This window comes from Silurus aristotelis (genome assembly GCF_946808225.1).
Source record: "Silurus aristotelis genome assembly, chromosome: 9".
NCBI lineage: Eukaryota > Metazoa > Chordata > Actinopteri > Siluriformes > Siluridae > Silurus > Silurus aristotelis.
The window spans coordinates 15560756-15578255 of NC_139582.1; the positions used below are offsets into that span (position 1 = coordinate 15560756).

General features: G+C 39.8%; 4 protein-coding genes and 1 long non-coding RNA gene across 7 annotated transcripts in view; 3 read left to right on the forward strand and 2 right to left on the reverse strand.

Moving 5' to 3' along the window:
- Nucleotides 1-648: 648 nt before the first annotated feature.
- On the reverse strand, nucleotides 649-4704 carry LOC310731491. The gene is made up of 3 exons (XR_014535224.1): nucleotides 4661-4704; nucleotides 3934-4101; nucleotides 649-765 (listed from the first exon to the last, which is right to left on the reverse strand). It is a non-coding gene; the product is annotated as an uncharacterized lncRNA (long non-coding RNA).
- Nucleotides 2898-4125, forward strand: il17a/f2 (interleukin 17a/f2). Its single transcript, XM_083551152.1, has 3 exons — nucleotides 2898-2937; nucleotides 3304-3467; nucleotides 3849-4125. The coding sequence occupies exons 1-3, from the start codon at nucleotides 2920-2922 to the stop codon at nucleotides 4075-4077; spliced, it is 411 nt and encodes a 136-aa protein (XP_083407278.1). The 5' UTR covers nucleotides 2898-2919; the 3' UTR covers nucleotides 4078-4125.
- A 350-nt stretch (nucleotides 4705-5054) lies between the features above and the next one.
- Nucleotides 5055-8968, forward strand: lrrc57 (leucine rich repeat containing 57). Of its 2 annotated transcripts, none has more exons than XM_083551147.1 (6): nucleotides 5055-5296; nucleotides 5641-5738; nucleotides 6230-6365; nucleotides 6470-6738; nucleotides 6887-7072; nucleotides 8112-8968. In XM_083551147.1, the coding sequence occupies exons 2-6, from the start codon at nucleotides 5655-5657 to the stop codon at nucleotides 8151-8153; spliced, it is 717 nt and encodes a 238-aa protein (XP_083407273.1). In that variant the 5' UTR covers nucleotides 5055-5296; nucleotides 5641-5654; the 3' UTR covers nucleotides 8154-8968. The 2 variants fall into 2 exon arrangements, with proteins under 2 accessions (XP_083407273.1, XP_083407274.1); XM_083551148.1 differs by having other exon boundaries at nucleotides 5644-5738.
- Nucleotides 8969-10197: 1229 nt separating this feature from the next.
- On the reverse strand, nucleotides 10198-14177 carry brms1la (BRMS1 like transcriptional repressor a). Of its 2 annotated transcripts, none has more exons than XM_083551120.1 (11): nucleotides 13958-14177; nucleotides 13639-13774; nucleotides 13289-13379; nucleotides 13069-13196; nucleotides 12396-12475; nucleotides 12219-12315; nucleotides 12029-12118; nucleotides 11461-11525; nucleotides 11324-11363; nucleotides 10958-11096; nucleotides 10198-10575 (listed from the first exon to the last, which is right to left on the reverse strand). In XM_083551120.1, the coding sequence occupies exons 2-11, from the start codon at nucleotides 13772-13774 to the stop codon at nucleotides 10458-10460; spliced, it is 984 nt and encodes a 327-aa protein (XP_083407246.1). In that variant the 5' UTR covers nucleotides 13958-14177; the 3' UTR covers nucleotides 10198-10457. The 2 variants fall into 2 exon arrangements, with proteins under 2 accessions (XP_083407246.1, XP_083407247.1); XM_083551121.1 differs by having other exon boundaries at nucleotides 10945-11096.
- An 888-nt stretch (nucleotides 14178-15065) lies between these two features.
- The window catches only part of ralgapa1 (Ral GTPase activating protein catalytic subunit alpha 1), a 46253-nt gene continuing 43818 nt past the window's right edge, over nucleotides 15066-17500 (forward strand). Inside the window, exons 1-2 of the mRNA XM_083551003.1 lie at nucleotides 15066-15562; nucleotides 17388-17498. Of these exons, the coding sequence (XP_083407129.1) occupies nucleotides 15457-15562; nucleotides 17388-17498 (217 nt within the window). The 5' untranslated portion in view covers nucleotides 15066-15456. The remainder of the gene's footprint in view (nucleotides 15563-17387; nucleotides 17499-17500) is intronic.

A 17500-nucleotide genomic window follows, 5' to 3' on the forward strand; every position in this document is an offset into this window, starting at 1 on the left:
TCTGGGTCCTGTTCTTATTCCCATTTATAAGGTGTATGTTGTATGTGCAAATTATCCAGAGGTAGTTCATGGTCTATGAGGATATTTGCATTGTGTGTGTGTGTGTGTGTGTGTGTGTGTGTGTGTGTGTGTGTAATAAGGATTTGGTAGACTGTCTGTAGTGATGGGAAGAAACAGTGGATGCGTGTCATCCACAAGCCTGAATGGCCTTTAAGAAAAGAAGAATAAAAATAAAACTCTTATGATGGCTTTTAGATGAGGGTCAGCATGTGTGCATGTATTCTTCATTTGAAAGCATAACGTTTTAACTATTAAAGTGAGTTTTATTAATTTATTCAAAGCAAAGCATCCTGGATTTTGAAATCAGTCCTCGGGTTTGTACATATTATGAAAATAAATATTTGCTTACATCATAAGGGTTGCAGTTTTTTTGCAGAAAGTGCACACTGAGAAAAGCGTCGCCTCCGTGCGGGCGTAAAAAGTAGGGCAATTCAGTCACGTTTCCACGTTTTACTGCATATTCGCTATCCTTATCAGATGCACAGATCTGGAGACAGTAAGAATCTCACATACAATGTACAGAAATGATCTTACATCCATTCATATGTGCTTATAAGGCTAACGTTTACACCGCAAACGCCTCTCCGGGTTTTTATTTTGTGCAAAAAGTTTCACTGCACTTGTTTTCCTTTATGCTGGTTTGAGCATTTTTGTATTCAGAACTCTCGTGTTGATTCCTGGAGCGTCAGCTTTTCCGTAGAAGAACTGCAGAAATAAAGGTTTCTAAATAAAGTATTTAATAAATCCGATTTTGTAAAGTAAAGTATATCTGAGATTTTAAAATGATATTCTTTGTGATTGTACAACCAGTTGTGTACAGCAAGGCCTTCGCTGTGGGTTTACACTTAATCAGAATCACTGCATTATAATTTTATCCATGAACATGTATGAAACTATTCCCAGTCTATTCACTTCATTTCATAGCTTTTTTCTTTCGTTTGCAGCTGTAAGCTGAGGTCGGTGTTTCTATCCATTCAGATTTTAGACGTCACATCACGTGTTGTTGGGGTCAAAGGAATCTACCATGAGATCTTCACAATCATCACTGTATGAGATTCCTGTCTGTGATGCAGTGCTCTGATGATGGTTTCTGTAGACGTGGCTCCATAATGAAGCTTTAAAGAGGTGGGATGGTTCAGGCAGAACACCACCACATTCGCCTTGGGGGTGAAATGTGTGACCTGATACTGATATTGCATGTTTCTAAATCTCTAGATATTTGTTTTGGAATGAAAAACCCTGTGACAGAAGCGTCCTTGTCCTGAATAAAATTGGTTGTTCCATGATGACGATCCTGAACACATGAGAGTTAAACATAAAAGCTCCAAACATGGTTATATAATTTATATAAGTGAGGTGATGCATATTTAATGTGGGATTAATGAGTTTAGACACTGTTTAAAGCCTCTCAACAGATGATTAGTAAACATCTCAAAGCTTAATTTTCACTAAAGGTTCTCCTGGATAAAGTGTAACACCACAGCGCTCCTGAATTCTGGATTGTGATTGGTCAGAAGGTGTTTTTCGTTTTATTTATTTATTTATCTATATTTATATTTTATTTTATTATTATAGTTTTTGTGTACAGATGCTTTTTAGTGCACATGAGGGAGCTTTTACACTTATCGTGATACTGTGGTGTATATGGTTGGGCCAAAGGTATTGGGGCACCTGACTTCACCCATGTGTGGTTCTTCCAGTTGACATGACGTTGGAGACACACAATTGTATCAGACATCTTTGGATGCAGGAGCATGAAATTTTGCCTTCACTTGAACTAGGAGACCCAAAACCTGTTCCAACATGACAATGCCCCTGTGCACAAAGCAGCTCCATGGAAATCTGCTTTACATGAGTTGGAGTGGAAGATCTCCTCACCTCACCTCACCTCACCTATTGATATTACTTGTCACAAATCTCTAAAATCCTCGGGCTAAAAACTGTTTAATCAGATCACATCAACACATAATTACAGTAACTCAAAGCACATGGCAGGTTTGATGGGAACAGCCCAGAAACAGCACAGAACCAGCACAGGAACAGCACAGGAACAGCCCAGGAACAGCACAAGCCGGCACAGGAACAGCCCAGGAACAGCGCAGGAACAGCGCAGGAACAGCCCAGGAACAGCCCAGGAACAGCCCAGGAACAGCGCAGAACCAGCACAGGAACAGCACAGGAACAGCCCGGGAACAGCACAGAACCAGCCCAGGAACAGCACAGAACCAGCCCAGGAACAGCCCAGGAACAGCACAGGAACAGCACAGGAACAGCACAAGCCAGCACAGGAACAGCCCAGGAACAGCGCAGGAACAGCGCAGGAACAGCCCAGGAACAGCGCAGGAACAGCGCAGAACCAGCACAGGAACAGCACAGGAACAGCCCAGGAACAGCACAGAACCAGCCCAGGAACAGCACAGAACCAGCCCAGGAACAGCGCAGGAACAGCCCAGGAACAGCACAGGAACAGCGCAGAACCAGCGCAGGAACAGCGCAGGAACAGCGCAGAACCAACACAGGAACAGCGCAGGAACAGCACAGGAACAGCGCTTGGGTCCTGATTAAACTCATTAATCCCTGCACATGATGAAGGACCTTCGACCCTTTCGCGCCAGAAGTTCACGATGCCTTCACGTTTACTCGTACCAGTTGCGTGACAGTTGTTTCTAAGAAGTGTAAAAAGCAGCCTGATTTGGCTTGTGGAGATTTCATGTGCACTCCTCCTCACCTATTAAATGATCTGATAAACCAAACCAGGTCATCAGTTATCAGATAAATCGTATGTCCTCATTATCCTCCACTATAAATACAGTGAGACACTCTGCGATTTGGAAAAAAAACTTCTGAGATGCAGCGACGATGAGACTGAAGCGGACGGTAAGAACGAGAACAAGGACTTTTTTATAACTAATAGAGAAAATATTATAGTTTAGATTAAATACGTTATTTTCAGGATTCAGAAAGAACTAAAATATATGAAAAATAAAAAAAAATTTCACTGAGTAAGTGTTTATGTGATGAAAATGAATCAGCGCTGGATGATCTAGAACCGAGATCTAATCTAGAAATCAACGACTTTACATGATGCCGCTGATGTGAAGTGTTTTTACAGAGAATTCACCTAAAAACTGTTATGTAACATAATGCAATCTGATATTCCAGTATATTCGATTTATTACTGATGAGTTTTTATAAACATTAAACAGCATGGAAGCGTCTCAATCCCAGCGTTTATTCCTGCAGGTTGTGTTCTGTTGGGTTTGCGTTCTGATGCCGTGTTTTATAAACTCCGCATCAGACCAGATGACGATCTGCAACGTGAAACTGATAAACACCAGAGACATGCCCAAGACAATGAAAGGAAACGGCAACATCAACAACCGCTCGCTGTCTGCCTGGAACTGGATGTGAGTCGCTTTAACGCTACTGATGATAATAATAATAATAATAATAATAATAATAATAATAATAATAATAATAATAATAATAAAATAAATAATAATAATAATAATAATAATAATAGTAATAATAATAGTAGTTTGAAGGGTTCTGACTGTTATAAAGCACTGACACTAAAGACTCCATAAACTTCACCACAGTGATGATGTACAAGACAGATAATATTGAGATTATGAGGAGTGATTGTAATGATGGATTTTATTATAAACCTACACTAGTGTCAGAGCCTCTGTTCTAGAAAGTGAATCAACACCTCCTGACCAATCACAGCTCAGAAAGTGAACGTGAATGAAGCGTAACGTGATGTGATGTTGTTTGTGACCCGTCAGCCCTCACACCAGTGCCCACAGGATCCCTGGAGTGATGTTCGAGGCCGAGTGTCAGTCTCATCACTGCACGCATCCGAACGCTTACCATCACACCGAGCTGAACTCCATCCCCATTTACAGCAACACGCTGGTGCTCATGCAGGACCCGAGAAACAGGAAGTGCTTCAGCGTGAAGTTCCAGAGAGTCACCGTGGGCTGCACGTGTGTGTGGGCCAAATCATCGCCATGACGATGCCCAGTTATCGGGTTTGACCTTCTCAAATAAAACGAATAAAATCATTACGATTAATAAAAATGTATTTTATCAGACGATTATTAGATTATTGAGCTAATTATTAGGTCACAAAGACTTCCAAACAGTTTGACTGGAATAGTTTGGTGTCCCCATACTTTTGGCCAGATGTTGAAAATTCACTGATATACACTAATCATTAACACACTGTACAGCAAATGATGCACATATAGATGTAAGATGATTTTGATCATTTTGACATATTGTAAAAATAAAGCTTTTTTCAAAGATGCATGATGAAGTTTATAACATTTTTGTTCTTATATACATTACATTTATGTTTTAGTCTGTTTTATGTGTTTTAAAGACTGGACAGGATGCTAATAATAATTTAATTACACTAATACAATCTCAGTCTGTGTGGGAGAGAGAGAGAGAGAGAGAGAGAGAGAGAGAGAGAGAGAGAGAGAGAGAGAGAGAGAGAGAGAGAGAGAATATTGATATTTGTAAAAAAAATATATATATTTCGTTTCCTTATCGTTATCGTAAAATGGAAAAATCGTTAATCGAACCATCGTACTTGTGTATCATCTGATATTCTTGTCCTTTCTAATCACTCTTCCGCGATTGTCCACCAGGAGGCTCTAATGAGCGCAAAATAAAAAAAAAGTGAAATAATATTTTTTATTATATTACATTTTATTGTATTTTTATAAAAAAAAAAAGTACTTCATGACCTTCTACGTTTTCTTTCACACCTCTATAAAAGCCTTAAAAAAATAAAAAAACATTTTAAGTTTAAACCGTGTACAAACCCTGTCACTGCAGCGCCTGCTGCTGGATTAGCGCCTACTGTTTTTTCCCTACTCATATTCTGACCGCTTCCGCATCAACAAACCAATAGGCGGACGCGTTTTATTACGTCCAGCCAATCAAAGCAAAGGCGACCGGGATTGTTGTAATACAGGTTGTTAAAAAAAAACAATATTCCACACAGTTCTGGTGTTTAAGGAGAAGTTAGCGTGTTAGCTCCTGCCTTAGCTTGGAGTTCTGTTCATTCCAAGAGTTTTCCTATTTTTATTTGTTCATTTTATTCTCAGCTCTGTGAGATAAAGTCACATTTCTGCGTTTATGTTAGCGGTACTCTCAGTTTCTTAACCGAGCCCGGGTTAAGCTTGGATTAGCTAGGTTTAGCTGGCTGATTAGCTGGCAATAGGTAAGTACTGTTATTATTATAAGTATTATTATTTAGAATAGATAAATGATTTCGAGGATGGGGATGTTATTTAGATGTGATTTGTGGTGTAAATAAGCGAGTTTATTTATTTATAGCTACTCTTTTCTCTCGCCGTTGAGATGAGTAGCTGCTGTGGGCTGTGTCTCAAACGGTGCAGTGAGGAACACTACGGAGGGCACATGCGCCTTTACTGTACAGCCTTTGCAGTGCGCGAGCTCAGACACTGTACAGACATTTGAACACAGCCCGTGCAAATGCTCCTCTATTATCCTATTATCCTCTCTCTCTCTGTGTGTGTGTGTGTGTGTGTTTGCAATGTACAGTAGAGAGTGTGTAAATGGGGAACAGTGCTCTCAAAGCTCATCTGGAGACCTCAGAGAAAACCGGAGTGTTTCAGTTAACAGGCAAAAACCTGCAGGAGGTAAACACCACACACACACACACACACACACACACACACACACACACACACACACACACACACACACACACACAATAAACGCAGATTGCTGCTTTTCTCGTCGGAATTTTTGTCCTGTAATATTGAAATACGTCCCTATAAATATTTAAATGTGTACATTTGCATATTTGAATAAAACAAAAGGATTAAAATGTTAATTTCACCACAACTCTCATGGGAAACACTTTTCTACAAAACTTTTTATGTGTAAAATTTCCACAGTTTTTTATTTTGAGATTTTTGGTTCTGTAAAAAACGTACACACTCATTATTCAGAAAATAACGAATATAAAGATGTGGGTGTGTGTTAATAATTATATATATATATATATATATATATATATATATATATATATATATATATATATATATATATATATGAGAAAAGCATGTTCTCTCGGGTCCAGTGTGTATGTGTTGTACACTCTATTTCCTGTGTGTAATGGTTGTAGTTTCCGGAGGAGTTACAGCGACTCACTGGGAATCTGCGCACAGTCGACTTGTCTAACAACAAAATCGAGACGCTGCCCGCATGTATAGGAAACTTCCAGCAGATGAAGAGTCTGACCATCAGCAACAACCGCCTGAGTGAGAACCTCTTCATTATTAACATGCTAATTACACGCCAACCATCTGAGTGAGTAATAAATAGTATAATAAAGATTTGTGTGTGTGTGTGTGTGTGTTCACAGCCAATCTCCCTGCAGAGATGGGGAAGCTAAAGAAGTTGGAGACGTTGATGTTAAACGGTAATCAGCTCACTCAGCTCCCCGCCTCGTTCTCTCAGCTCAAAGCTCTGCGCACCCTCAGTCTCTCAGCCAATCAGTTCAGAGAATTTCCCAGCAACCTCGGCTCCCTGCGTCAGCTCGACCTTCTCGACTTGTCCAAGAACCACATCCAGGCCGTTCCTCCTGAGGTGTCCGAGCTGCAGGCTATCGAGATCAACCTCAACCAGAACCAGGTCCATGTGCTCACTTTAGTACTCAGATCTCACACTGCACACCTTTCAGAATATTTATGATTTATCTAAAATGAATAATCATTAATGTGTGTCTCAGCTTTAATCTGTTTATCGCTCTGAGGTGACGACTGACACTGACGTGTTTCAGATCTCCGCTCTGTCTCCGGAAGTTTCTCGCTGTCCGAGACTGAAGGTGCTCAGGTTGCAGGAGAACTGTCTGGAACTTTCCTCCATCCCCTCCTCCATTCTCACACACTCCAATGTGGCTCTGCTCTCTATCGAAGGAAACTTGTTTGAGGTGAAGAAGCTGCGTGATCTCGAAGGATATGACCAGGTAACTAACACACACACACACACACACACGCACACACACGCACACACAAACCCCGCATAAATGGACCCGATGCAAAACAACTCCTAATGAAATTGTATAATGTACTATTGGTGCTCCTGTGCACAAATCCAGCTTGATTACAATCTGCTTTCCATGGGTTGAAGTGGAAGATCTCCTGCTATAGAACTCCAATTCTACTGAACATCTTTGGGATGAATGTGAACACTGACTGCACCCCAGACCTCCTCACCTTCTCACCTCCATCAGTACCTGACTATACTAACACCCTTGTAGCTGAATGAATCTCCACTGAATCTAGTGGAACATCTAAATGGAGAAATGGTACTAATACACTAAATGTGGAACAGTGATCTTACGTCCACAAACGTTTTGCCATTTAGTGGTGTGTTATATGTTCTAATAAACAATAATAATAATAATGAAAAGAATGAAATTATAAAAACTGCTTGAAATAAAGGTCTAAGTGATGTACCAGTTAAAACAAGGCAAATTTATACACAGAATTACAAATAAAGTAAATACACATTTTATCTCTATTTGTTTAATCAGTGACAGTTGGAGCCTGAATGATTGATTAATGCAGATCATCTGAGTTTTATTGGGTAATAATAAAGTTTTAGTCCATCACACAGACCACGCCCACACCAGGCCATGCCCACACCGGTTCGTCTCCCTCGGAGTGTGAGAGTAAACACTGAATGTTTGAGAATAAAACAGACCTGATCCTGGGTTTATTTATTCAACAAAAAGCTGAATCTGGACCAAGAAAAAGAGAGAGACACAATCAGGAGACGTCTCCAATCATAAAACATCACACATTTCTTAATGACAAATGGGTGTAGAGTGCATATGATGCATCGCCATGGCAACCGTGTCTCCCCAGGAGGACAGAATTAATTCAGAGCAGAGATTCATTATAAATATGATGCTTCCAGCAAAACTGCGATGATTGTTATATTAGTGTGAAATGCGTTTATTCAGTGCGTGCGTGTGTGTGTGTGTGTTTTTATTCCCTCAGTACATGGAGCGCTTCACAGCGACAAAGAAGAAATTTGCATGAAGGACAAGAAAAGGGTAACTAAGGACAAGACGGAAAAGACGAGACAATATTACGATGAACTTTTAATCTCCAGCGCCGAGTTCCTGCTGGACGGTAAAGTTCAGGGAGGAACCTGAGGGAACTACGCTGTCTGGAAGAGAACACACCGCTTTATAATCTGAAGGCATCATTATGATGATACACATACAGTTCTTTCATTTCACTGTAGTATTAACACCAGGGTAAAGACACACACACAAACACACACACGAGAAACCTGTCCTCCAGAGTCCTAAAGACAAAAGATTACAGATTATTTATTATATAATGCCAATTAATTAATTTTATAATAATTTATGTAGTTATAAATCTCTGCGTTATTATAAACAGCTACAGGTTTCTATATTTTTATTTATTCACTGTTTTGGTTTTTAAAAGACAGACATCAGGATTTCTCTTTGCATGCTTATTGGTTTCTACAGTCACCTGACATAAATAGCCACACCCCCTTTCTGAAGCACCTTTATTTAAAAAATTTTACTGCCTCAAAGTTAAACATATAATAATAATAATATCAGAAAGTTGCAAAAGTATACACACCCCTCTTATTAACGTCTTTATTAGTACAAATACTGCATCATCTTCTACCCTTCAGTGCATGTTTGTGTGTGCGCACGTCTTCGACACTAAACTATACAATATATGCAAAAACATATGCAAAAACTAATAAATCCTGTGTCCTGCTCAGATCTTATTTTATACATCATTATAGTGAACAGTAACATGCACAATTGTGTTATATTAATATAAATATAATAAATACAAGTTTAATGATATTCAGATCGTTTATTAATAGTTCGTGTGTGTGTGTGTGTGTGTGTGTGTGTGTGTGTGTGTGTGTGTGTGTGTGTGTGTGTGTGTGTGTGTGTGTGGTTTTGGTAAAGACAGCTTATGTTAAATGAAGGAAGACTAAACAGCTCACACACACAATGAAGTGCATTTCATTAGAAACTGTTGAAGATTAAAGCAAAACTGAGCTGCTGTTTATCTCAACTTTTTTTTTTATTTGGTAACCGTGGATAATCAAATGCTCTTCTTTTCTCATATTGCTAATCTAACATGTTCTTGAGGATTTCTCCTCAACATCATCAAGTGAATTTATCTGTTTCTGTCCACACAGGACACTCAGGTTCTCGTTCAGTTCCTCACCTGCCTCTAAAAAACGTCTAACTTCTGCACCTGATGTAGTATCCAGCTGCGCAGCTTGTTTGACCATCCTAGGTTCTCAAACACCACGGTCTTCCTGTAGCTGCTGCATCAGATTCAAAACACTGATTCTCACTTACAAAGCCAATGATGATTCCTCAGAGCTTTTATCTCATCCCATATTCCACCACACACCCCCTGGTCCACAGCCACTACAGGACTGGTCCCACTATCTCTCATGGTACAAAGAATACCTGCTTCAAGACTCTTCTTTGTTCTGGCACCAAGGTGCTGAGTTTTAAACAGTCTTCATACTTTGTCTCAGCATCTCCAAAACTGCAGCTCTTGTGGTCTGCTCCTGGTCAGTATCTATCAAAAGTGCTCCAAGTAAGGAACTGTGGAGAACCGGCGACGTGGTCGAGGCTCAATGATGTCTGTGTGGTCTGATCCAACAGAAGTGTTTAAGCAGCAAAAGAGGACCAACACAATATTCTAGCTGATCAGTGTGTATGATGTACACGTGTACTCGCGTGTTATTGTATGACATTTTCTCCTCCTTTTATTCTAGGACATGTTCAGGAGTTGAAGCACCTGAGCTGAAATGTGAGTTGTGTGTTTAATTGTGAACTTCAGATTAAGTCGTGTTGTAGGAACAGTGTTGCGGGAGATCACAAGCTCATGAAGTATGAAGCAGGTTGTAGACTCTCCTGACTGAAGAATGCGAATGAACCTGTGAACTTGTTCATTAGATGAGTGCGGTTCTCCACGACACGGTTCTGCTCTACAGCTCGGCGTCCTCGCGCTCTCGACTTCCACCGCAGAGACGTCACGGTTGTGAGAAACATTCACACACGGTTGGTTTGTGATAAAGTTTTATTGTGGCACATGGCTATAACAGAGATGTAAACCTTTTTCTCTCTCTCTCTCTCACACACACACACACACACAGGTCAGAGTAACACTGATCAGTCAGGCAGCAGTTTGATTGGAGTGTATTTACAGAAAACATGTAGAAAACATTTAACAAAAAAGATCAGAAAAAATAACATCTGTAATAATGAAAACGAGGACACACACACACAGTGGTGTTGAACACTTGGCGTGGTTCTCCCGGTTCTCTCAGGCGTGTTTGATGGTGTATTTTCCTTTCTGTAGCTGCGAGATGTAAAGCTTCGACTTGCTCCCGTCCGAGCGCTTAAACCAAACTTCATCATGATTTATAGTCGTTATAATCGCACTGCAGGAGAGAGAGAGAACATGAGAACAGAGAGAAAATGAAGGAGGATAAGAGAGAGAGAGAGAGGAGTGAGATGAGAAGTAGATAGGAGACATTAGAGAAGAGAAACAGATATTCCAACAGATTTAGTGGTGACGTGGTTGCTATGGTTACAGTGACCTTACTTATTCAGCCACATCTCTGGCCCTGATGTTTGTAGGTGTGTATATATATATATATGTGAGAGAGAGAGAGAGAGAGAGAGAGAGAGAGAGAGAGAGAGAGAGAGAGAGAGAGAGAGAGAGAGAGAGAGAGAGAGAGAGAGAGAGAGAGAGAGAGAGAGAGAGAGAGAGAGAGAGAGAGAGAGAGAGAGAGAGAGAGTAAACGTACATGAGAGTCTCACCTGGTGGGAAACTCGTCCTTCTTGTCTATAGAAATGGTTTGTCCTCGATTGTACCATTCTCCGTCGTACAGCAACCGTCCGTCCTCCGAACGAGTGATGTGCTGCTGCTGCTTCTCGTTTTTAGATGGACAAACTGTAACTGTAAACACACACACACACAACTCGAGCTAAAGAACACACTCATTAATAATAAAATAACGAGTATAATAACTACATTTAAACTACAATTTTGATATTCATATGCATTTTGGTATAATAAAAATGGAATTATTTACTGTAATGAGCATTAGGATCCTTTTTGTGTGACATTATAAAGAGGGGTAAATATGTAAAAGATAAGTGCAGTTGTAATAATTAACGCTTTACCATCAGGTTTCACTCTGTGAGGTCCCAAAGTGGCCATGGCCTAAAAATGGAAAAAAAAATGTTTTTTAAGTAAAAACGTGCTCGTTCGTGTAAAAGTCATATTTAATATCGTAAGAAAAGTGAGATTATTCCCGAACCTTTCTGATGGCGGTCCAGTCCTCTAGAATGTCCAAATCATGCAGCATGTAAACGATATACGGCCGTGTGCAGGTTAAAGTATATAATCAATCATTTTACACTGTACAGTCAAATGTTTGTGGACACCTGACCATAAGATTGCTATGTGCTTCTTTTTGAACATCTCATTCCACATTTAGTCTCCATTTACTGTTATAATGAGCTCCAAATGTTCTGGGAAGATATTTTATTAGATGTTTTGGAGATTCCTTTAGCTACAAGAGTGTTAGTAAAGTCAGGTAGTAATGAAGGTGAGGAGGTTCCTGTGGTGCAGTCAACGTTCACGTTCATCCCAAAGGTGTTCAGTAGGGTTCAGCTCTATAGCAGGAGATCTTCTACTCCAACCTTGTTCATGCTGAAACAGGTTTGTGTCTCCAAGGCAAAATTTCATGCTCCGGCTTCCAAAGACGTCCGATACAAATGTGTGTCTCAGTGTGGCTGGGGAAAATCAGGTGTCCCAATACTTTTGTCCACATAATTATATTATATACACAAATAAACAGAATGTAGATGAAAGATAAAGGATATCAGACACCGCCACAGGTTTCTTCTTCTTGTCTGGACTGAATGGATCTTTCCTCTTGTTTTTTCTTGACTGAAGTTCATCATTCCAAAGCTCTAATAAAAAAAATAAAAAAATACACAAACAGGAGGTTACATCATAATCTCAATACTGTACATCAAAATAATAATAATAATAATAATAATGAAGAAGAACCTGAGGTGATGTCTATGCTGTGTCTGTCCTCCTCCAACCGGCGGATTTTTTCCTCTAGTTCAGTCTGAACCGTATCGAACAGCAGCAGCTTCTCGCTCTACAACACACACACACACACACTTACATTGAAGTAACTCAAAACATGAATCTGTTGTGGTGTGTGTGTGTGATGCTCACCTCCCAATGCTGAAACGCTGCCTGAGTCTCACAGTCGTATTTGTGTTTTACTGACTCCAAACACAGCTCTCTGTAGATTCCTACACACACACACACGTGAATAATCATTCAACACTTCATATAAACAATGCATTTTTCTTCTCTCTCTCTCTCTCTCTTTTTTTTTTTTTTTTTTATGATAGCAGCTTCTGCGGTTATCTTCAGGATGACGTCCAGTTTAATTACACAAGCATAAAACTAAATACGTTTAAAGATTCATTTTCTCCAAAAATCTTTGTACTACATTTGGAGAACTTGATTAAAAACCTTTGCAAATGTATCAACAGAATAAAACAAGTTTCTCAAAAGTGTAGACGTTTTACAGTCCAGCAAAATATAAAGGTTTTTTTATATATATTTTCATGTATATTTTGTAATCAGAAGTAGATCAGTCAGCTCCTGTTGCTATGGAAACGGTGTGCTGCGAGCGCATTAATTTAAAGCTGCGCTGCTGTTGTCCAGATCTCAGCAATGTGGTAGAAAACACTTACACAAAGTTGTGTTGTTGAGCTTTGAATGAGGTGTGTGTGTGTGTGTGTGTGTGTGTGTGTGTGTGTGTGTGTGTGTGTGTGTGTGTGTGTGTGTGTTAGAGAGAGAGAGAGAGAGAGAGAGAGCGAGCAGGTCCATGTGTTACCTGCGACTTTAGTTCTGATCTGCATGTTCTCCTGCAGGTTTGCGAGAGGTTCCAGGTACTCTGGCGCTTTTCCTGAGATAACTTCCTGTAGTTTGGCATCGACCTGACTGAGACGCTCCTTATACAGGCTGAGACACACACACAGTGTTTCAGGTTACTAATAATGGACAAACACATGGGGTAGGGTGAACTGGAGGAGGCTTCAGAAGTAGATACTCACTGATCCTTTAGGTCTGTAAACTGTTTCTCCAGGTTCGTCATCTCATCCAGACACTCCAGCCGTCTCCGCTCACAATCCTCATCATCCATCTCTACACACACACACACACACACACACACACACACACAGTTAAACACTATACTCACCCCAGCAGCTTTACAAAGAGAAACGTGGCCCGTTGTAATGAAGGGAGGGGAACGAGGGCTGATGTGAAGGAGGCTTGTTCATGTAAATAGCATCCATAATTCAGACCTTAGCAAATATTTATAGTGCAGAAATAACAGGGTGCCAAGACTTCTGCACAGTACTGTAGGGTTGTCTGTACTGTACTGTGTGTGTGTGTGTGTTACCTGAGCTCTCTCCATCCTCAGAACCTGATGAAGTGTCGGTGTCCTCCTCCTCAGAGCTGCTGCCCTCCTGCTCTCCATAATCCACCTCCATCTCCTCCTGAGTGCTGTCCTTCTTCTCCTTCGAGTGAACTGGCATCTTTTACACACACACACCACACAATAATCATACCCTATACACACACAATCACACACACCCCCCACCACATACTATACACAAAATTACACACACACCACACAATAATCATACCCTATACACACACGCTATACACAAAATTTCACACACACTCCGTTAGCAGTACATCGCTACACCGTTAGCTACCTGGCTGTGTTAGCTTGCTGACGGTCCCGGGGGCCGCTGTTTCCGCTTCCAGTCTCTTAGTGACGCATTAAAATTCTCTTCGAGCCTCAAACTGTGTGTCGGCGCGGGAAGCGGATCTCATCACCGCGCTTAGGCGCTCCGGGATAGTCCGCCGTCCGCCTAAAATAGCTTAGCTAGTTTCTAGCGAAGGGGCTGAGCAGCGTACTTGCGCCTACTTGTGGGATTGTGGGTAATGTAGTTTTTGGTTTATAAACCACACGTATGGTTTATTCCGCCAAGTAGCGCCTCGGCTGTTATAGAACTACATTGACCAAAAATACCGCGCGGCATGACTGGAATGTTTACAATATCTTGTACTAGACTCAAATAACCGAGTAAAGAAAAGTTAAACGGCAATTTTATACGGATACATTGCATAATTTTTTTTTTACCAGTTAACATTATTTTAAACAGTTCAGCAAATAAGACTTACATAAAAATAGCTAAAACTGGTATTGTGTTTTATAAATACATTTATTATTTTTTATCACTTATAATCAAGCAACAAGTAACTGGTCATTTTGACCCCCAACAAATTTAAAACGAATACAATCAGATTTTTACATAATGAGCATATAACTCAAATATATAAAACCCCACATTCCATTCCATATTTTTTTTTACCAATAAAATATTTAAATCTTGTTTTGATCGAGCGATTTCTTTCTTTAATGGTTTATTGAGCATTTTTTTAATGTTTTATTTACTCCTGTGTGAGTAACGCTATTAGAATGTGCTGATAAATGTCTTATTCTTGTGTATAAAGATTTTATTGTCTATGATAGTATATATATATATATATATATTTGTGTAACTCTGTATTGTTTTTATTATATTGTTATGATAAGTTAGATTATAGTATATTATTATAATAGTTTATTGTTATTTCTATTGTTATCAGAATACTTTATTGATCCTGTAGGAAAATGCATTTGCTCACAGTATGCATATTTATTTATATTTTCTTATTTTCTTTTCTTATTTACTTTGATATTTGAACTAAGTTATATATTAAGTAAAATGAAATGTGTAGCAGTAGTGAGATATATTTGTCATATGTCAATAAACCAACCTCTGAATCTTAAATCAAACAAATCCATAAGTAAATAAAGGAGTGGATTAGAATATACAGGTGAGAGATGAGGTGTTGAATTATTCGGCTATCGATTGAGTTGTTTGTGTCCCTGCTGATCGGCGCCATGTTGGGATCAGTTCAGTAGAGACCGAGGGACAGAGAGAAGTGTGGAGTTGACTTTAGTTTATCTGCAGGGGACTGAACTGTCTCTATTGTCTACTTCTCGTGTCTCCGTGTGAGTGAGACAGTAAGGGACATGTCCTCCTCTCCGCGCGTCAGTTCCGCTGTAGCGTGGCTGTGAGTGATTCAGCTCCCGCAGGCAGGCAGGAGGCAGAAGAGGCAGGAAACCCGGACCCTCGGCTCTGCTCCGATCTGCTCCGGAACCATGTTCTCCAAAAAAACACATGGAGATGTACGCAAGTCCACGCAGAAGGTCCTGGACCCCAAGAAGGACGTGCTGACCCGACTAAAACATCTGCGCATCGTCATCGGTGAGTTCGAGATCTTCATCACCAGGCCCTGGAGCTTCACCTTCAGCTTTCCTGCATCAGACTTACACACACACACTTACTTCCACTTCAACACACACAGATGCACTGTTTAATGCATATAACTTACAGCCAGATGACATCAGATGTGTGTGTGTGTGTGTGTGTGTGATGCAGTAGACGTTAATATGGAGATGTTCGTGTCAGTGAGGGAGTGTGTGTTGGTGCACTTTCTGTAAACACACACACACACACACACACACACACACACACACACACACACACACAGCACGACCGCTGGTGTTTTATTCCTCTTGTTCCTTAGCAGTTTATTAACTGACTAAAGAAGGAGTCTTTACCCGTTTATAGTTACATCTACGGTTGCGACAGGATGAGGGTGAAAGCACCATCCATGCTTCAGATCCCTTACTGACCTCACGCTTCGCTCCTCTGTCCTGAAGACGTTGAAGGACTTGAACTTAGAGCTTCTGACACTGGGGACTCCTTCCACATGTTACAAAACCCGAACAGTATTGTAGTGGGGGTGCACAAACCTTTGCACACCGAGAATGAATGGATAGATAAAGCATTACACAGCACAGTGAATGAATAAATAATTACGGAGTGTGTCCCGTGTCATGTTGTAGACGTGGTCATAATACAAGTGGGCGTGGTCATAATGCTAGTAGGCGTGGTTAGGGGAATTATGGTTCCACACTGCGACGCTCCTGTGTGTAACTCAGGGGAGGAGCCTGAGCTTAATTGAGCTGTTTGATGTCACTGAATAATAATGAATATTTATAAATTCTGTTGTTTTTCATAAATATAAAAGTGTTTTCAGCTTTTATGTTACATATGTGTGCGTTTAATTTCAAATGGGTTACATAATGGATAATAAGTGTGTGTGTGTGTGTGTGTGTGTGTGCGTGCGTGCGTGTGCGCTAAGGTTCCTCGGTTCTGGGTGGGGTGGAACCTCAGAGCATTTCCTCTGGGACGGGAGCAGGAAGTGTGAGAAACACAAGGCATTGTGGGAGATTGTTTGAGTGCTGCAGCTTCCTGATCAACAAAGAAACATTGTGTGTGTGTGTGTGTGTGTGTGTGTGTGTGTGTGTGTAAGAGAGAGAGAAACAGAGATAACACTGCTATTACATCATCATCACCACACACACACACACACACACACACACACACACACACACAGTATTTTTGATGATAAAATGTTCTTCCTTGTGATGATGTAATTTCCTGCATTGTGATGTTTTATTCCTGTGTGTTAATGAACAGATTTCAGCATCGAATTAAGAATTGGAAGTCTGAATCACTACTGTGTGTCTGTGTGTGTGTGTGTGTGTGTGTGTGAGAGAGAGAGAGAGATAGAGAGTTTTATTTTTTTATCTAAAGGTGTATTCGGGTCTCTATAATAATAATAATTATAATTATAATAAAAACAGTAATAATCATTTCTTCTTTCTTTTCTTATTATTATTAAATATACATTATATATTTATTACATTTATTTAATTATTATAGTATATTGGTTTTATTAATTTATATTATTACAGTTGTGTGTATCTAATAGTTTATTTATTAATTAATTCATTTATTTATTTATTTTAATTTATTTCTTTTCATTTATTAAAATATTTCTTATTTAATTTATTTATTATGAATAATATTTTTTATATCAGATGTAATTACATAAATAAACCAACATGTGTCTGTTGGTGTGTAATGTGGTGTTTATTACTTATTTGTGCTGTGTTTTGTGTGTGTGTGTGTGTGTGTGTGTGTGTGTGTGTGTGTGTGTGTGTGTGTGTGTGTGTGATAGAAAACGCAGAGCCGGCTGAACTGAAACACTTCTTCGACCAGAATTATTCTCACATCTATTACGTCTTCTTTGAGAACTTCGTCAGTATTGAAGCAAACTTGAAACAGAAAGGT